General features: G+C 38.4%; 1 protein-coding gene across 2 annotated transcripts in view; it reads left to right on the top strand.

The window, feature by feature from the left end:
* The first annotated feature begins 1,811 nt into the window (after positions 1-1,811).
* Positions 1,812-21,510, top strand: part of JAM2 (junctional adhesion molecule 2) — a 33,473-nt gene continuing 13,774 nt past the window's right edge. Inside the window, exon 1 of one of the 2 annotated variants that reach the window (XM_085297967.1) lies at positions 1,812-2,198. In XM_085297967.1, the coding sequence (XP_085154093.1) occupies positions 2,144-2,198 (55 nt within the window). In that variant the 5' untranslated portion in view covers positions 1,812-2,143. Of the gene's footprint in view, positions 2,199-5,134; positions 5,209-21,510 lie in introns of those variants that run through there. The other variant, XM_085297968.1, reaches the window with a different exon arrangement.

The following is a 21,510-nucleotide window of genomic DNA, read 5'->3' as shown; positions in this document are numbered from 1 at the left end:
ATAAATGTAAAAGCATAAGGATAGCAATCTTGGACTCTTCTAACAAAGTATTTACAATATCTTTCAGAATACTATTGTTCAACAAAGTAAATGTAGAAAATGTATACACATTAAATAAACTACATGCATTACAACTGCTTTTCCAGTATTTCTGTAATTACGTTTAAAATATTCATATTTAATTCCTACTGTTTCCTGCAATTGTATAAAGCAGTCAGAGAAGCTGTGATGTAGTCTTTGCTGAAATAGAAAAGTGGAATGGAAAGAAACTGAAAGTACTGTGAAATGGGTAACAGAAAGCTGGAGAGCCAACCTTGTACACGAAATCCTTGCTTTACCTCCCAGCAAAACAGAACAGTGAACAAGCAATTTTACTCTGACCTCATGCTTACATAAATCCAATGAATTTAAATGGATTTACTGTGGTACAGGAGTCATGTAAAAGAAATCTCAGTTGGTACAGGAGTCATGTAAAAGAAATCTCAGTTGAAGCTATGTACCTATCTACGTATCTGGGCAATTAAAGCTGAGTATCTACTGTAGTGGAAAGACTACTGTACCTAAACTTCATCTCATTGTCTAAAGGGCTATCTTCTCCTTGTGAGTAGTCCCTTAATTCTGTCTGTTCTTTGCCATTATATGGGCTTTGGTAGTCATCCTGTGAATTATCCCTTAATTTAATTCAGTACTGCCATTCCTTATCATTCCCACCTCTATACACTTTCCACCTGGCTCCTCCCATGTATTTAAATTTTATAGCAACACAGTGTTTGTATCGCTGTGTGGCTTTAAACATGAAAGTAATCCTACAGAAATCAATGAATCTTCCTATATACTTAAAGTTATGATGTGCTGGACCACACAAAATACAAAACTACTATGTTGTCTAGGCAATAGTCCTGATTTTATTAAATATGTGCTACCATTATACTTTAGCACAATTCTTTTTTGCAGAAATACTGCTTGTATTCTATATAAACTTTTGCATGTGAAAAAAGCTAACAAGATTTTGATGTGAAGAGTTTCATGGCATTCTGCTTCTTTATTCTCCATTAGATTTCRTTTACAAATAAACTCTCCTCATTTTGCCAAACACTGAAAATATAGCCAGCTTTGCTTCAGTGATTATCAAGAAAATACTTATAATACTTTTCTTGTTATGAAAGCATATTACATCAACTGTAATACATTTTAAAGATGTGATTAGAAACTACTAATATGCACTGTTAACCTTCACGAGGAGTACTTTCCTTGACTCATAAAGGGCCATTAGACCTCTTGTGCATTTAATCCAGGATTTCCTAAACTAGCATAAACTAATAGTGAGAAAGACATTGGAGGTCACTATTGTACTCTGTCTTCTACTGGTGTAAGGCTGTTCCTTTAATACACAGTACTTTGTCCAAGCTAGCTGTACACGTCCAAGGACTCCCTATGACTCTGAAGCCTGTAGCTTGGAAGAGCTACCTTGTGATACTGTGATACTTGCTTTTCTACCTCTCTTTGTATTTGTCTTCCCCGTGTGTGTGTTTGGTACAAACAGCGATGATGATCCTCTCCTTTAAGAAGTTTAAGCTTTTTGTAATCAAAGCTAAAGCTTATTCTTTTGCAAGAAATTTCACTGAAACAATTTTTTAAAAAATGAAGAACTTCGTATGATAAAAGCTTGGGAGCGTTTGAGGGCGTTTTATTGGTCACAGGGGGAGGACAGATGAGCCGGATCGTGCCAGGAGCCGAAGCCAAGGCTGCCGTCTGCTGCTGCATCTCCATTTGCCTGCATCATGCTTCAAGGAGGGGCAGACGGCGAACTAAAGCGAAATTCTGCCGCCAGCTGTAGCGTCGCTGCTCCCGCAGCCGCCGCCGTAAAAAGTTTGCGGCTGCCGACGCGCGTGAGGCTCCGCGAGAGCCGCGCCGGCACAAGGCAGCGGCTCGAGCAGCGGGAAGACCAGGGCGCGGGGGCTCCTGCCCGCGGCGACCCCTCCGCGCGCCGCCAGCGGACCGTTAACGGCTCCGCGGCGCGCGCCCAACGGCCGGGGGGCAGGGGCGAGGCGGGGCCCCCGGGCCGCCCCCGCCGGGCCGCTCCCGGCGTCGCCCCGCGCTTGTCCGCCGCTCCCGCCTCAGGAAAGCAGCTGTTGCCGGGAAGATGGCGAGCCGCAGCCTCCGCCTGCTCCTTCTCAGTTACTTGGGGGTCCTCTGCTGTAAGTTGCCCGCGTCTCTGCCCCGGGGACTATCCATACGTGTGTGTGTGTGTGTGTGTGTGTGTGTGTGTTCCTCCATCATCCCAAGGGCGAGAGCCAAATCGCGCCTGCGGATACGAAACAAGAAACAAACGCTTCTTCCCTCAGGGCGACCGGAGGAGGAGGGGTGGAAAGGAGGGGGCTCGGCGCTGATTTATTTCCATGCGTCTTTTTTTTGTTTGTTTGTTTGTTTTGGGTTTTTTTTTGTTTTTTTTTTGTTTTTGTTTTGTTTTTTGTTTCTTGTTTTCACACAGATGTAACCTGTTCAAGCAGGGCCTGTTTTAGAGCAAGCTCGTGGCTTTCTGTAGGGATGCAAACTTTGGGATGCGAGTTGCATAGCTCGCGTGTTTGGCGGCTTTTGCAATATAAAGAAGCAAGTGACAGGAGCATGTTTTCTGTTGCCAGCGTTGGATGGTGCAGCTGCAGCACAGACTCATGTTTCCAATAGTTTTACAGCTCTGTGTAACTCATTAAAAAGCAAACTGGAGGGGAAAAATGGTAAAATAAATTGGCAAAACTGCTCCTCTCAGAAAGCACATGAAAATAAGGGGGGGGGGAGAACAAACGTTTCTGTGAAGTAGCAGTGAATTAGTATAGAGTGTTAATAGTGTCAATCGTGTGATAAGACTGTCACTTGCAGATCATGTTTTGCTGTGCTMCTGTTGTAGTATATTGGGTATTTCTTGTGTCTTGCTGGTATTTTAGGAAGGAGGCTGTGTTTGGAAATAATGCTTTGAAATGAACTAAGTAGCATAGCCTTGCTTAATGAGCAGTGGCCAACTGGGACCAAACTAGGAAGGGTACCTACTGTTTATTGTGGATGTGGGATGGTGCTGATGCTGGGTACTTCTACAGCTTAATTTTCATTTCTCCTCATGTAACAGAAACTTCTGGGTGTGTGGAAATACCTTCGCTGCATAGAAAGAAAGACTGCTGAGAGAAGAGACTGGAAGGGACATATATTTTGTTAGTTTTATTGTGTTTTTTCCCCTCTTTTCCTACAAGCCTTTATGGAGATGTTGGTTTGTTAGATGGGTGACCAGTGCAGACTTTTTCTCCTTCATAGCAGAATTCGGAAAAAAGTCATGAGCTGATGTGCTTTGATCTCTTTATTTGTTGTTAATTGCATGAATACATCCGAACAGATAACRCTGCTCTGGTTTTCGTGACAGATTTTGGTGTGTTCAGGCTGCTAAGCTATCTGGTTAGGTGTGTTTGTTGGAAATGCTGGTTTTGACCTGTGTGGAGATGACAGAAGATGGTCTAGAGACAATGCAGTGGATCAAAGTCTGTTTCCTAAATTTTTGGCAGTTTCCCATTTTTTTTTTTTTTACTCTTCCTGTCTCTAATCTCAGGAAACAACAGATAAGGACAGCTCAGTTTACTGGCAAGGTGGTGCTGAGAAATTGTGGCATGAGGATTGTAGGTGGGTGTGCGGATGCTGATTGTTTAGGTGAGCCTAAAGAAATCCAGGTAAAGAGGACATTTGTGATTCTGCTGCTGCTCTTGTGGCTACAGTATTCATTCATAGCAATTCATTAGCAAGAATATGACTATAATGAGCATCCAAGTTGTATGGGCTGAGGAATCTCTTATGTGGGTCCAACAGGCTACTTATAGAACTAGTGGGAATGGGCAGAAACTAATGAGGAAGAGAAAGAAGTGGTTGATACCTGAAGAACATGAGCATTAGGGTGTAGAGAACTGCTGGATATTTTAGTTGCCAAAAATCTATTTAAGGTGGTCTTAGCAAGTCAGCATTGTCAAGYGTGGTGGTGAGGTAAACAAGATTTGGATTGCTTTTCAGTGAGCACCTGTTAAGGGAGATACTAATGACCCACAGAAATAGTGGATTTTTTTCTGTGTTAAGGTTTTTCTTTCACCTTTAATTTAGAAGGAAGTAAGGGATTTTTTGAGATCTTCAATCATATATTCACAGTCTGTTTGAGCTTCCTAAACTGATATTACCTATGTAGGTTTTAAACAATCCTTCAGAGTACGACTCACGAGCTCTGTTTTTARGACAGTTAGAAAATCCACAGAAATTATTCTTGCTAATAGTAGTAGATACCTGTGGAGGTACATAATGATGAACTGACCCTTTTGTGAAGCTTCTAGGTGTGACTTCTGAGAGAAGTAAGTTCCTGTTTTTAGAAGGGAGACATGCTGCTCCCTACTAGCTTACTGCTCTTTCAGTCTTTGCAATTCTACCCTGTTGGTCAGATCGTCGGATTAGAGGAAGTTTTGGCTGTCAGCTTATTGGGATGTCTATTAGGAATCATGGCCTTCATGGCATTTGAACCAGCCACGCTATTTCCCTTAAATCCAGGCATATTAGTTGAAAAGCATCTCTGCTTATGAAAGGACCCCATCAGAGGCTATTTTATTCTGTGGCACAGGCTTTGTCCCTCTCCTTTACTTACCAAGCAGTGAGTAGATAGAGAGCTGSCCTCTGGCTCACCTTGTGGCATCGTTAGTTCAGGTTACTGGCCGCACAGTACCTGTGGGTGATTGATTGCCCTCCCTGTTTTCTGCATAAAGGAGGCAGGACATGTACTGTCACATCTAGAAAATCACAATTCCCCATTACTTTCTTCTATTTGAAGTGGAAGTATGCAAAAGGAGGACCTGATTTTGCTGTTTGTTGGCTTCTGAGTTTCTGTTTTTCGCTTTTAATGTTGTAACAATTCTTTGTTTATATCATAAGACATCTAGCCATACAACCGTAGGGCATCTGGCATTAATAATKAGAATTAAAACTAGCACTGTGATTAGCAGATCCAATTGAGTCTTGATGATGTCTTCTGGTTGGCTATTTAAAAGAATCATACTAAGGGTTTTGTTTKTTTGTTTGTTTTTCAATATTTCTTGCATGATACCTATATTTCCTACTACAGACTGTTATGGCAGCAACATGCGAGCTGCCAGGTTCTGCTGCGGAAATTGGCTGATGACATTCGCAAATGATTAGGTAAGAACTTGCGAGTACTTGAACTTTGGCTTCTTTTCTCTTCAGTTGACTGGCTTAACAAAACTTGTGGGATTGTCATTTTTTGTGGCTTCAAGCTACCAAATTTAGTTGAATCCATTGGCTAACCCCAAATGTTACTAGGGAAAAATATATGTGCAATCCAGTTTCAAAAGAAGTGAGCTAGAGAAGGGTCKTCTTTTAGGTATGGTGCCCTCAAAGGGTCCTCTCAGTAGTTACTTCTCAGATGTTGTTTGTCATGCAAGAGGACTGTTTGGAATGAATGCAATCTTTTCTTTTTTCTTTCTTTTTTTTTTTTTTTAAGTAGAGGAGAATGTTATTATATAAACAGTATAAAAATCCTGTTTTTGTACAACTTTACATGAGATAAATCATAGTGTTATTTCTTCACTAAAGATGATGGTATACACACAAATAATCTTCTGTAGTAGCATTGAGCAAGCCTTCCTCGCTAGATACAGAGAGTGGGTTTGGGTTGTCAGTGGGTTTGGGGCACAGGAACTGCTAATAATTTAGTTCTGAAATTGGGATTAAACAGTTTGTTTATTTTATGACCTACTTACTGATTCCATCAATACTCTAAAAAGCTTTYTCTGTCTAAAAGTTTTCTGAAAAAAGTAAATTATGCTTGTAATCAGTTCCTTAAAATTAGCAATCCATTTTAGAAATACTTCATCTTGAAAAACTAMAGCTTAGTGTCATAATTCCGTTAACAAAGCCAGAGATGAGTGCAATGCAAAAATTTGTATAAAGGAAGATATAGGAGAAATGTTATGTAAATAGTTTTGTGTAATAAAACAATTGAAACATGAGATAGATATTTTTATTTATCATTGCAGACTATTTCCAGGGTGATATGAAATGACTAAATTCAGGTTCCTGTGAAATTACAAGATGACTTCAAACAAACAAACAAACAAAAATTGTTTAGGTTAGGGTCCCTGTGGATGTATGTCTGTGATGGATACATCTGTGATGGACTATCTTATTGCTTTTTTTTTTGTTTTTTTTTTCGCACTGTGATAACTTTGTGGAGCTATTGCATATATTTGGGAAAGTGGGTGGATTGCAACTTCTTTCTTTTTGGTTTGGTGGCCAATTTACATGGGGTGAATGGTTAAAGGAAACTAAGAAAATCTTATGCAGGAACTGAAGGCTACATTTACCTGAATTAAATTGAATTTACTGAATTTACCAGTAATTTTCTCCTGCTAGTTCATTTTGCTTTTCCAGAAAGGTGGGGGAACCTCCCCCAAACTCGCCTGTAAAATTAAGACTAGTTTCTTAAGCTTTTACTTATTGGCATGTCCTTTTACATCCTGAGTACTTCTCAAAGAACTATTAGTCTTAACCAAACACTTCTGCAGAAAAGTCTGTCACATCTTCCTCACAGTGTTGTATAATACTGTTTTAATTCCACCACAGGAAGCTCAAGGTAAATATCATGGTGGCTTGTAATCAAGATAAATGATTCATTCATTTCTTTCATCTAAATATTAAAGTTTAGGGAAATGAGTATGATTGACAAARAATGAGAAAGTGAAGCAGAAGCAGTGTTTGAATGATTGCCAGTGCTTAGGCCTGCCTGCCCTCACCTGTGTTTCCAAAGCTACTTTTTTTCCTGAGGGTTCTAATGAGTAATGTCACTTGTGCTTATAGGATATCACTGAGCATCTGAGTGTTTATATATGATTTCTTGTAACAGGCAGAAGGTAAGTAAGTTTAGCAGCTGATTATGTGGTCCAATTGACTTGCAATTTCTAACATATACTCTGGAGGGTGGAGAGATTCTGGAAAGGAAAGAAGGGGAAGATAACCATCTCTGAGCATCAAGTAATGAAACAGCTATAGTTTTTGATCCACTAGTAAGCCTGTAACACAACCTAGTTAACAAGAATTAAGGCAGACATCCAGTTTCTCTCAAAGGTCATTTGCAGAGGAAAGCATGATAGGAAAATCTAGTAAGAAGACTTTCTGAATGCTTAGTTTTTAACAGATCGAAACTTAGTAGTTTTCAGTAAGTGCAGGATGGAAATCTCAAACTTATAATAGCAAAAACTTGATCTTGATTGTTTAAAAAAAGTAAGAAATTGTCAGATTTTACCTGGAAAGAATAGTGCATACGGGTGTCAAATTTCATTAGGTACATTTACATAGTTGTTATTTGCATTAATTTCTAAAGAGTTGAGCATGCACTCAAGTCAGTTCAAAGCAAAAAGGGAAGCAAAATGTATTATAGTCTGGAGGGAAAGTGATGTATTATGTAGGGTTGTTTTGGTGCCAAGTAATATTAGCAATAGTACCTATATTTGCTGCTTGCAAACTACTAGCACGATGTTGGAGCTGATGATGGAACATGCATTCTCCAGAAGTGACTCTTGCTCAGATTAATCCTTTTGGTTTCCTGTTTGAATTATGTACTGTATTTCAAAGTGCAGAAAATCAGTAACCAGTATGAATTGGGAGAAATACTTGGAGGTGGAATAGTAAGCAGTTGTTTCTGTTGACTAGAGCTGGGTTGTTAGATTGAAAAAAAGTGTTCATGATTGTCATGAACATATGAGTAACCAGCACACAGAAATCAAGAGTGTAAATAGATGTTACGTGAGTTAGACAGCAATTTGCCGCTCTAATGTACGGATTGTACCTATCACTAGGCAGCCATGGTTCATAACTGATGCATCATCTGGAATCATTATCTGTAGAATGTGAAGATATGTTTAGGTTCATGTTATGGCTAGCTCTTCTGTTCTAATTCCTTTGCTATTTTCTTGCTTCTTCGCAATCTGACTGCTAGGCTTGTTCCCGCTCTCCTCCCTGCCCCTTTTCCCAGTCTCCATCTCTAAGCTAGTCAACCACAAAGATGAGAAATTATCTCTTAGAAAATCATGGCTACCTGCTTATGGCTTTTGTTTTATGCCCACTTGCTTCAGATTGGCTGACTATGATTTCAGGCTTTGCAAACTCGATAGCTGTTCAAACTGTTCCTGGTGAACACTCTTACAACTGGGATGGGAGCAGGCTGTCACAAGTATCTGATAATGAAAATCCATGCATCTGTATTTGGGTATATTACTTCCCAGGTAAAAACAGAGAAATCTTTCTGAGAGCGTAGGATGGCTGGGGTTAGAAACAGGCTCCAAGTATGGGCTTCAGTATGCCCAAGACCTGTGTCTATGTTAGCATCGCTGGCTGGGAGCATGTGTTGCTCTGACTCAACATGCAAAAGTTCAGGATATTAGTTAGTTGATTCARCTGTACTGTTCTAAGCCTCACGCTACAAAGCTTTGAAAATTACGATTGACTGGTGTTAAAGTGTTCAGCRTGCTTGAGAGCCTGACCTGAACTTCTGCTTAAAATGCAAGTCAACTGAACTATGCTATACAAAAGGTGTGTAAGGCTGTACAAATTAAGTCTAGACAAAAATATATGCTTCTGTGTAATATATGTGACATGACTGAAGACTAGATACTACTCAATTAAACAAATATCAACATAATGTCTTGCCAATTAAAATATGTTATGATAAGTCAAGATTTGAGAATGTTTCAGTAAGTTCTGTTAGATAAAGGCCTGGAAGACTGACTGATTGCARTGCAGGTATTTCTTTGCTTGAGACTTAAGTCATAACCACAGAATGGCTTATAGTGCACATCAACAACCTTACTTTGTTGTACATGTTTGCATCACCTAACCAATAGGAGGAGTTAAACAGAGGAGGATTATCTCTAAAGCAAAAGTAATAGAATACCAAAATAAGACATCGCTGATACCTGCTTAACACTGTTTAGAAACAAGCATAGCTGATAAATGTATCCTCTGTTGCTGGGTTTTTCTGTTTGTTTGTTTACTTCTCTTCTAGAGAGAACTCCTATCACAGGGTTCTTTTTGGAAGAGATGAAGAGGTGTYTTTTCCCACATGTTCCCATAAAATACAATAAAAATAGTTACTGTCATTCAAATGAAAAAGTATCAAGTCTCCTCAGAGAATAAAGGCCTTTTCTGCACAGTCTAAAYATTTCTATTAGTAATAATCTTTTAAAAGTAAAATGTATTTGTTTTGGTCAGTATTTGAGTGTTTTTCTATCTTGCAATGCTACTGTTGCCTTCTGTTGACCAACATAGGGATCCTCCCATGTGTAATATGACTTTCTGATGCACTCGAATGTGATAATCTTTTGTGAGGGTCCTGAAATGAAATCAGCATTTCAATGTTGGAGTAGAGCAATTCAGCATTTGAAAATATAAAMGGAGGGAGAAGAGTTTAGAACAGGAAGGTGGTAATAAGGGTTTGTAAGATTTTTAAGATGCTTTTACTGTAGTACTGGAGTGACTAGTAAAGCAAACAAATCCAGGTATCTCAGATTCACTGGAAATATCAAAGTTGGGGGAGGAGGCAGAGAAAAGTAAGCTGATGCATAACATAGTGGTAGTAGGCTTAGACATTGAGAAGCAGCTGTTACGACTGAGTTAGTGTACAGTTTTGCTGCTTGCCTTGCTCTGTGAGAAGCCTTGACATAATAATGTTTATAAGTGAAATGATTTTTTTCATTTATTTTATTCTTTTCTAAATAAGATCCACATCCTGGACATCACTTAATTATAACAACACGTGTTGATACAGAAGTTTTCTGAAATGTATTAAGCATAAAAAGTAAACACAATTGTTTTTTTTTTGTGTGTTCAATTTAAGCATTACTGAAATGATGGCACAGGGGGACTTCCAGAATGTTGAATGTATATTTAACTGTACTTATATCACTTATCTTTGGAGCCTTTTAGTAATTAATGTTCCAGAGGATAAAAGTTGTCTGAGAAAGCTGTTTATGGACAGGGAATCTGGCGTACTAAGAGACATTGCTAAAAACCAGTTTTGGCTTCACTCTTCACATTTCTCTGCATATTTTACTCATTTCTTCTTTCATTAATGTTTTGATCTTATCTTTACCTGAGTCCTCAAGTCTTTAAGAAAACATAGTTGCTTTTCTCCTTCCAGCTGTATCCAAACCTTTAGCACCTTTTTTTGTGGAGAGAAAGGAGGGAACACATTGCTGCAGAGGTTTTGCGCAGTTGTCAAAAAGCAATATGCAGTAGCTTTGTAACAAATAACTGTTGGGAGAATGCGTTAGTTCCAGGAGAGAAGAATGAACAGATGTCTCTTTAGGCATTTCAGCCCTTTAAAAAAAAGTTTATGCAAAGTTTTTAAGAAATAGGAAAGCAAAAAAGGAAGAGGCAGAATGGCCAGTTCTTGTGTATACAATTGCATCAACAGGTGCAGAACATTTTGCTCAAGTTAAAGCAATTTTAATGTTTCTAGGGAACATCAAAGCTATATGGTGGTCTACGTTTCTTACTATTTTAAGCTAGTCTTTAACCAAAAAGGTCCCCAAAAGCTTGTATTTCCAGGTAAAAATGTCATAGAACTCTAACACAACTATTTTGTCTACTGTTAAAATAATTGAGCTTAAYACCTGTATAACAATGTCCTTTAAAAACATTTTTTTACATTTTATTTTGGACAACTGTGAGTATATCAGTATTCATCATCAGCTTGGTGTTTGATGAACTCCAAACACAACTCTCRTTAGTTTCATCCAGGAGGTGGGGATCAAAGTTGAATTTGGATCTTATTAGCACTTTTAACAATTTATTGCATAYATTCACGTATGCCTCCGTCCCCCCCACCGACCCAAAAAACAAAAGAGTAATTATGATGTAAGTAGAATAGGATGGGTAGGGGATAGAGCTTCTGTTAGTTACTGAAGTAATGCTGTATCTGATTCTAGCACATTTAACAAGTTAGTGAGGGAGAAAGGAGGAAATTGCTTTTCTGTTGAAACTGAATTAGCTAATGTTACATGAATATAAACAGAATATTTTGTTTTTACCCCTTCAGCTCAAGGTAGATGCTATGCAAAACCYATAGTACGCAGATGTGTCTAATCAAACAATAACTTCATTAATTTGATACTTTTTTTTCTGAATGTATATTTAACTGGACTTATCTACGTCATAATTTACACAACAAACAGGTAACTTTGAACCTGAATCATTCCCACCAGTCAAAAGTTTAGAAGGGTATTTAAAATGTGAAAAGGACAAATTATAACTAGAGATAAAATCAGTTAAGCTAACTGTGTAGTTTGTATGCAAAAATGTACAGACTTGAGTCCTAGGAACCCTATTTGCATGCATACCATTTTAAATAGTATGTCTAACATGTATATAATAAGTAATTTAAACCTCTTCAGTTTGGAGGTTGGGTTAATCACCTGAAAAACAGAAAAAATATCTACTGCATCGTGCTGCTGTTTAGGTAAGGCTGCAATCCTGCAGCTTGATGCTGCATATAAATCCCTGTAATTTTATGGAGTCATGGTTTCATGAAATATACTGATCTATTGACTCTAACCATCATCTTAGAAATTTAATAGTTGTTTTTGATAGCATTGTATCTTATGTGATCTGTAGAGTATTCCAGATACAGCAGTTCTAACCACTAGGCTTTTAAGCACTCACTTGTACTTGATAAGATAATGCTCCAGGCAGCATTTTTTCCTYGCTTTATTTTTGTGAGAGTGAAATAGCTAATACTTTCTTAGTTTGAGTTATCTGCTGACAAGACCATCCAGGCCTATTACATGTAGGAGCAAACCAGTGAGTTGTGAGTATTAGCTCACTTACTGAGCTTTTCCTTCCTCTGAAGCAAAGAAACAGAGCTGTTTGTTAGCTAGCCTTACCCAGATAYGCTTGAGGATATGGTTCCTAACACATCCGTGAAGATCATAGATTTGACATTTATGCTTGATTAAAAAATAAAGCACAGAGTTACTCTATTTATTCCTGTTTCCTGTGTAACTTTCCAGTGTTGTTCTTCCAAGTATTTTCTAATCTGAATACCCATATGTTGTTTTGCTTGTGTGTGACTTTTAATGTGATGATGATTTTAGCTTCCTTCCCCCACCTCCTTTAAGGAAAAATTGGCATCTATTATATTGTGACCTATTGTTCCTGGCTTTAGCTTCCAGAGGATTTCTTCAGGTCACTCTTCTCCTTTCAGCATGTAAAACATCTGTTTGTTCCAGCTGCTTTTGATACTTAACAGTCTTAATTGAATTGAAGGAGTGGCTTCAGTCTTGTTGAAATATGTCAGAAGGTGCTTCTATAAAATTTGATAGTGAAGAACTGAATTGCTTAGAAAAGGCCAATAGAATTAAAGCTGCTGATACATGTTCATTGTAAACCGTAATACTGATTGAAGATAATAGCCATCAAACATGACTGTCTATCTCCTCCTGCCAGAAGCAGCTCCTGAGCAAACTTGGCAGTGGAAGGGATAATGTGTGAATGAAAATGGGATGAGCTAATTTGGCAAACTATGTGCGGCTGATTAGGACGGATTCACCAGATTCTCTAGGCCAGAAGTGCTGTGGTCATCTTGTTCCCAGTTCATATTAGCAAAGAATTTGGTCTCTAGTTTGGAGGGGAAAAAAAATATATTAACTTCAGTGCTGATTATCTCTTACCGGATGCAGTCCCATGGATCAAATGAAGTGGGAAGTCAAGTAGACCAGACATTTTCCCTAGTTATTGGAAGTGTCTTCTCAAAAATCTCAAATTCACAATCATTGCACAAGTCTCTAGCTGATTATTTCCCACCACCTCCCCCCTCCTTAAGTTGAACACTCCCTAGAATGAAGTCAAGTCAGCAGAAATTGAATGGAAGGAAGCTTGTGCAAAGCCTTCCTAAGAACTCACCCCAAGGAGTTATTCTTAGATCTTAATCATRTTAGCATAGAAGTAGATTTTAGGTCAGTATTTGCTTCAGAGAGAACAAAATCAAGTTACAGATGGATCATCTCCTTCAGTGGGGAACATCAGCTGACAATGTTGACCTAATTTTGATTATTACCTTTACATGTAAATGATACACTTGAGGGTAGTTGGTCTAATTAGCTAGCCTGTCCGCTAGTTGGAATCTGTTTGCAGTGATCATTCCTGGTTAATTACGTACTCATACACCTTTAGAAGCCAGAGATTATCCTTTGCATATTCATTCACTGCAGTGAAAATGTTGTGTAGAAATGCTTATATCAAAAAGGGGCTGAAAAGATCTGCTGGGGAAAAACTGCCATAAAGTTGAGAATAGACTGGGGGTGCATGGGAAGTGCATTTCTGACTTAAGTGAGTGGTATTGACTGTTGAAGGGGTATTTCTTGATTAGAACAAAGCGTTTGCTTATAGTGAGGTGAAATTGTAGAGGCTTGATGTTTTTCCTAGCATTTGGAAACCAATCCTACAATAAGGGAGCTTAAAGGCTTTAAGAAAGCCATTGTCACTCCAGTCTCCAAAAAGGGCAAGAAGGAGGACCCAGGCAACTATAGGCTGGTCAGCCTCACCTCCATCCCTGGAAAGGTGATAGAACAGCTCATTCTGGATGTCATCTCCAAGCATATAGAGGAAAAGAAGGTGGTCAGGGGTAGTCAGCATGGATTCACCAAGGGGAAATCCTGCTTGACCAATCTGACAGCCTTCTATGATGGAATGGCTGGCTGGCCGACTGTTTTCAGTGGTGCCATGTGAAAAGACTGGAGGAAATGGGCACAACCTGAATCATAGGAAGTTCCGCCTAAATATGAGGAGGAATTTCTTTCCTGTGAGAATGACGGAGCACTGGACTAGGTTGCCCAGAGATGATGTGGAGTCTCCTTCTCTGGAGATATTCAAAACCCACCTGGATACAACCCTGTCTAACATGTTGTAGGTGACCCTTCTTGTGCAGGAGGATTGGACTAGATGATCTCCAGAGGTCCCTTCCAACCTTACCCATTCTGTGATTCTGTGAAATGACTTTATTGCACAGGCCAAAGCTGCAGTTTTAAATGGAACTGTAACTAAGATTGAATGGCACGTTGGAAAGTAAACTAAACCTGTGTTCTGACTTATATGTGTATATAATGTTTGTGTATGTAGACACATAAATGACCTAACTTTTAGAAAGTATTTGCCCTTCTCATATTGTTCAGCAGTTTCAGCAATAGTCATTTAAGGGTTATTCAGGTTTTGGAAGTTTAACATGAAACTTTTTTCTTGAATTGTGGGCCAGAATTTTTGTTGTCTTGTATGTGTGGGGTTTTTTTATATATATTTTTTTATGTTTCAGGGTTGATTTACAGTTGATGTAAACTAACTGTAAACTGYAGTTGATGTGCCACTGTCGACTGACGTGTTAAGTAGAACATGTCAGTTTGCACAGGGGAGGCTAGCTTTATTTTATAAATTTCATAATCGTGCTAAGATACTTTATCCAGATATTTGCATGGACAAGTATTTTGCAGAAATTTTAACACAGTGAAAATCTGTTTCTTCAAATCTCTGATAGAGGGTTTGATATGAGGTGAGTAGGATAGCAATCACAAGAGAGCTCTCTTCTCCCCAGCGTATTCTAGATGGTCTTTTGAAACATGGTGATACTAGACACAAGACTTCAGGATCCTGATACAGCTTAAAATAAGCAACAGTTGAAGTAACTACAGGCTTTCATTGCATTTACAAGCTTTCTTTGCACTGCTGCTGAGTTACTATAGAAACCAATGTTAAGCAGAATTGGGAGAGTGCTGGAAAATAGGCTTTTTTTTGTAAGAGCCTCACTGGTTTAAAACTCCATCCCCCATTCTCAGCAGCTACCTTTGCATTGCTATGGAGACAGGAAGAGTAGCAGAGTCTTGAGTCTTGTAAAAGTGAGAAATATAAATATTTATTTGCTTAATAACATCTCCCAACAGATAGACAATCCAGAAAGCTCCAGAAGTCTGCATCACATACCGAGCCTTTGTAAAACTGTGAATTCAGGCTGTTCCTTTCTTTTCTGTGTAGGTAGAAAAGAGAAGGGGAAAAAAACTTTGAAGGAAGAAGAATTTTATATTTTGAAACATTTGCAAAACACTTACAAAATACCTATTCCATAAATTATGTATATTAGATTTTTGGAATTTCTCACATCATTTCATGCAGCAATCTTTCAGTGTTGGGACTGCTGAAAGCACTCAGGTGGCAGTTTTATTTATCTGAAATTCATTTGCTCTGGTGTTCCATTTCTTTGGAAAGGCTGACCTAAATAATTTCTTCCTTTTTTGTCCCATGCTATTTATTTTTATTCCCTACTTTCTCCTCTGCCAGCATTTATAGTGTTGTGTTCCCAGGGCCAACTGTCCTTCAGGCTATGCTCTAAAATGGATCATTAACATAATCTTAAATTCTTCTTAAGACTACTGCTGATAACTTTATATAGATTCTTATATTCTTCAACTTCAAATTGAGCAAAAAATACTTCAAAAGTAAAAATGAGAACAACATGAGATGATGCGATAGCCTTACAGGCTGTACTAAAGAGCACACACAAAGCTGATATTAAACTATTCTTAAATTGACATAATAAATGAAAACTTCTTTTTTTGGTAGTCAGTTTCCTCTGTAGTTGAAGCATTTAACAAAAAATACTTTTTTTTCCCCTGCAGGATTGAGAGCTTCTCAGATCATCCAGTAYCAGCTTTTAAACACAGCTAGAATACCTATTTTTAGTCATTCTCTGGCAAAACTACTTCTCCTCTGTTTAAGTAACACCATGATGGATGAAAATCCAGTTCTCAATGCTGTGGGTTTGGGGGCGGAAGGTTGGTTTGTTTTGTTTTTGTTTTTACATGCCTGCCATTATGAAGGCATGTAGTTTTTAAAACTGATTTAAAAACCTACTGTCTTTAACAGATGAGCATGAAGAATTGTTTTTATCGTTATGAGGCATCTAAATAATGCAGTACATTTTTTGAATGACGTTTTAGACCTCTGGATATATAGTAACTACTGAACGCAAGAAAAACTGTTTGAACTTCACCAGTTCTACCACTTAACTCTTCTTTGCCACTTCAGCCTAAGTTTTCTTCTCAAGCAGCTTACTACTTTTGTCATGTTTTCTGTTGTGATAAGCTACTCTAAAGTACAGTGTTGGGGTGACACCTTGCTTTGTTGTGACAGACATCCTACAGGCACGTTATCCTAAAACTTGACTGCTTTGTCTCGCTTGGGTATCTGTAGGCAAATGTTTCAAATTTTACAGCCTTTGCTTTTAATTTGAGATCTCTTAATAAAAGAAGGTGAAYAGAGTAATGACTTGCTGAGCAAGACATTTACTGTGTGTGTATATTGTATTTTTAATGACCCTACCGTCTGAATGCTGTGCTTGTTACCAGCTTCAAATTCATAGCTTTGTTCAGGAGAACAGAGTGAGGGGTTACTCCATTGTGCGTGACTGTCAGCGTGGGGTGCAAGGAGGAAAAATATCTTAGGGTTGAGGGGGGGATTTTCCCTCCCTCCACACGCCAAAAAAAATAGTCAATTTGTCTGTGAGTAAGAAGTTTGTCAGGAGTTAAGTGAGGACTTGTGAAAAAGGAGGGCAGGGGAAGGTATCGAACATCTATGTGCGCAAGCTGAGTTGCACTGCCAAGCTTTTCATGAAATAATTGACAAATTGCCTACAACATGGGAGTTAGGCTCTGTTACTCTTCTAGGGAGGGTGTTGCTCCCCCTCCCCCTCTTGTTCTTTGCCATTTCTGAATATCTGAAAGTTTCTTTGGCTGTGCTTTATCATTCCTAAGAATCAAGACCAATATACTGCATTTCTAGCACTATTAGTACTATTAGTACTATTTAAACAACAAGCTGTAAATTAATTTTGCAGTTTGAAACATTAGCAGCAGACATTTAACTAAAGTTGCTTCTTTGCAGTACTAGTAAACCAGAACTGCATCTGTTCATGTTGTAGAACAATTTTCCTTACAATTAAAGGTCTAAAACCTTAAATTTCTAGTTAATATAATTCTTTCAGGCYACTAGAGGAGCGTTGCGTTTACCACTGATGTATAGGTATGGTAGGCTTTCTAGACCATGTACACGTAAGCATCCTTTCTTAATAAAAATATCTGCCAGGGCAATGTCCTAGTTAACCAGTAAGTGTTTAAACTCTTACAATGTATTTCACAGTATAGTAAGTTAAATGCTATCAGCAACTGCATGTATTACCACCATCTGAGAGTTCCAGCAACTCCAGTGTCTGAATGACTAAAACATGCTGTGTTTAAGTCTAGCAATTTCTAAAACATTACCAAAATGCTGCTGAAAGCTATCATATAAAGAGCTTCTCAGACATCCCTTCCTTAAGTTCTTTTGCTGTTTTATGCCCTTTCTAAGTTGCCAGACAGAAAATGAGGCTTCTCTCTCRCGTTACATGCTCAGTGCAGTCACCCAAAGCCTGTTAAAATGCAAACTTGTTTTTCAAATCTAGGTTAGAGCAAAGTCTTTATTCTGACTACAGTCCCCCCCTTCAACTACTGTTATTTGTTTTCTGTGGCTGAAGGTACGCCTTTTTTATTTTTTTAATCAATCAGATAAGCTCTGCCCAAAGCAGCATCCTGTTCTAATATTAGTCTTTAAGACTGTAATTCAAAATAAGTGAAAGGCAGAAGTTGAGCTGGTTTTCTCACGATGTGTGATAACTTCTTTAGTTCTTGTCTAAAGTTTGGAGTCTTAATGCTGTGTTCATATTGTTTTTACTTAATAATACTGTTGTCACTCAGGAACAGTTATTTCATGCTACATTTTGGTGCTCAAGTTAACAACTTGACATCAACTAAGGACTCTGGTGGTAAGGGAGGTTGTTAGTATCCCTGATCACTCTCCAACATTTCTGTTGGAGGTTAGCATTAGCAAAGCAGAAGTAACAGATGAAGTCTCCCTGTGTACTCCAACTGCTGTTAGGAACGAGGCTGGCAAGAGTGGTGGGTTTGAATTGTGGCTCCTTGTTGATAACTGTTGGAGGAACATAGTCTAGCACGCCAGCCCTGCTGCGAGCAGGGTGGTAACCAGTGACCATAGCTTGAACTACCAAGGCAAATGGGAGTTAGTCTTCCGTGAGTATGATTCACAACCAATTCTGTCCAAAGCTAGATAGCTCCTTGCCCTCCCCCTGACTCCTCACCCCAGTTTATCTGATACTGTTTGTCATCTATGGGATGCTTCTCTTATGAAAAAATACTGCAACAGGAGAGTCAAAACAGAAACGAGTTTTTGGCCGATTTAACTGTGRCAAGGCTCTAGGTATTGTTTGAGTACCTAATGGTAGGTGTTTACATAGCTGAGAATTTCATACCGGTATCTAGGTGGGTCCACGATGACTTACCCTGGGATATGTCTGAAGGATGCTAGCAGCAATCAGGTGTCTGGTTTTCTATTTGCTTTCAGGGACTTAGGTAAGAGAACTGTCTGCATTCTCACTTTGTTCTTGGGACATCAGTTTCCTAAACGTACACTGTCTTCTGAGGTCCTTTGTTAAGCTTTGTTCTAAACCACCTGATGTTTAGAACTTGGCAAAGCAAATCCAAGGAGCCTGCTTTTTCTCTTCTATTTGCAACTTTGTTTGGATTCTGTTCYCATGCAACTTCCTGCAGGCACCACTGTTTCCTTTGATTTGACTAATATGCTTTTCCTTATGATTTCTCAGGCCACCTAGTATCAGTTCACAGCTACATTAGTGATTTTCAGATAGATAGAGTGTATACTTCGTGGGCACACTTCAAAACAGATAAAGTTACTGCTGTGTAAGAGTAGGCTTCTTCAGTCTGCATATAAAAGCATTTGATGAACAAAAAAGAGTAGGGTAACATGTCATCTATTCATTGCTGCACTTTATATGGTGAATTAAAAGCCAAAGCTTATGTCTTGGAACATGAAGAGTCAGCAGAGGCATTTCTAAAAGGGTGTTTTAAAGAAGAGGCTTTCTAGCTTTAAAGAGTTCTTTTGTCTTTCTGCTTGATCAGATATTTAATGGTTTTAAATCTATCAGCTGTCTCTGCACCRCCTTAAGTTACTGTTCAGACTCTTCTGTTTCTTGAAGGGAAGCATGTATGTGTGATTTKTGTGTGTGCGCTAGGGGATTGTATGTATGCTGAGTCTGAATTTTTCTGGTATGATTTGTATTTAGTACATTTTATGCTAAGCTCTTCAGRCATTCTTTAGTTGCCATGATGCACAGGGATACCTGTAGATTSGGTGCAACTGCAAGCTTCAGATACAAAGTATAAAAAGTTATTTCATGGGACCTTCCGTAATCAGAAGTACCATGATCCTGCCCCAGAGGATGTATAACATGATTTCTTATTGCTGGTTTGAGATTATGAACACTTAGGACAAAGCAGTAAGCTGCATGACCTCTGTATTAAAGAGCAGGAGACATTTCTGGTTTGTGGAAAAGTATATGTAATATGTCTGTGAGTTGCAGATGTTTGAGCTGTTTGTTGTCCAGTTAGAGAGAAGCTTGATGCTTCAATAACTTACTAGTGGCTTTACCCACACACTTGAGTCCTAAAAACAAGTGCATCCTACCTAAATAAAAACAAGTATTAGCCACTGTCAAAAACTCAGGAGGAAAAATGCTTTCCTAACCCTCATCATGAAAATGTGAAGGAAGATATTATTTCAGTGGTTAAAAATACATCCTGCATACCAATACACAATGTTTGTTATTGTTCCCAAAACAGCATGATTCAAGTAAAAGTAAAAGGCTATTTTCTTCCCATTAATCTAAATAGGACTTAATAGATTAAAAGGAAAAAAGTCTAGAATAAAAGCTGAAAGCAAGCTTAGGGAAACTTGGATAAAAACAGAGATTGGCTTTGTATGTACAGTGGGAATAACTAATCCATTTGGAAGTGCTGGAGAGGGGTGTTCCCTCTTCTGGTGTTCGCAGATTTTTCTTTTTAAAAAAAACAAGCAAACAGAAAAACCCACAAAGCAATCTGTCTTGCCTATAGAATGGAAAATAAATCCCAAAGCATTATGTGAAATGGAAATATTTTTGTTATTTCAGTATTCTCGGGGAACATAAATAGCATTGCTTGAATTGTCATCTTTAATTCGTATTTCCCTCCATACTAAAAATATCTGCTGAAGCTATCTTTTGGTGACACAAAGGTGACAGTATGATTTAAGCATGGTAAAGACAACAGGGTAAATGCATACTTGAATTTGGATCTTTTGATAACATGCACATSGGAAATTTCACTTAAAGTTGCCAGATATGAAGCCATACTCTTTTAGAAGCCAGAAAGGTTGGCCATACACTTGGATTTCGGTGGGGAGTAGGAGTGGGAGGTAAGGGTGTCGAGCAAGGAGATAATCTAGAAAGCAGTAGCTCTGAACAAGAATGTAGGATGGAGTGAATGTGAATGAGCAACTGAACTTTTGCTACAGTGTTGGGGACTTAGCTAACATGATCATGGCTTCTGTAAGCTGTGGAGCAATAGTTAAAGGTACTGATAGGACCACAGTTGGAGTGCTGTAGATCATGCAGGTATCTCTCTCTCTCTTTTTCTTTTTTTTTTTCTTTCTTTTTTTTTTTTTTTTTAAGGATGCTATTAAAAAAATATAGATGGAAGTGCCACAAGAACTGTTTGGTTGGAGAATTCTCTCTGCAGTGACTTGAATGACACAGAATGATCTTAGTTTTCTGTAGAGTAAGGAGATGACTTGTTGATATCCTCATACAGAGAAAATAGCTCAGAGCTTTAAGAACCTGTAGCTGAAAGACAGAAGACTCACTCAAGTGATAAGTGGGGTACATCCTTTAACAGAAGTAATCAACTATCAAAACAAAATATTAAGAAGCAGAAAGGCTCTTTTTTTAAAAAAAAAAGTCTGCATATCTTCAGATCAAGACTACATGCATATCTGTTAGTTTTTTTTTTTTTTTTTTGCAACTTTCCCCCATTCGGTAGAGGAAAGAGAAACTACTTCTGTGAGAATGAAAAAAGGAGATCTGCGTGCATGAAAGGTAAAATTGGATTAGATTAAATGGCCTCTTTTGCAGTAAAGCAAGGTTAGTTTGTATCAGTTTAAAGAAAATTAAACTGTCTTTCAACAAGCTGTCTTTCTAAATATTGTTGATTGGGGGGACTCTCATTCATCACTGCTGTATCAATTGTTCATTTGGCTGATGTGGACAGAGGGAATAGACCATGAGGACAATGTCCACGGTGTCTTCAGAACTGGTAAAGACCCCCTGGAACTTGAGAAGCTTTTGGAAAAAAAAAAAAGTGCATACATCTGTACAGTGCAAAGACAGTTGCTTTTTTAGCTGTCCTTAAGCAAAGTGTTAACCACTTGATAAAGTGGTGGCCCATCATTGTAATGGTAAGGATAAATGTTACAGACTTTTGTACAGCAGCAATCCTAATA

Source organism: Rhea americana, unplaced genomic scaffold (assembly GCF_003343005.1).
Source record: "Rhea americana isolate MKP2758 unplaced genomic scaffold, rheAme1 scaffold_133, whole genome shotgun sequence".
Lineage (NCBI taxonomy): Eukaryota > Metazoa > Chordata > Aves > Rheiformes > Rheidae > Rhea > Rhea americana.
This window is presented reverse-complemented; position numbering and strand designations above follow the sequence as displayed.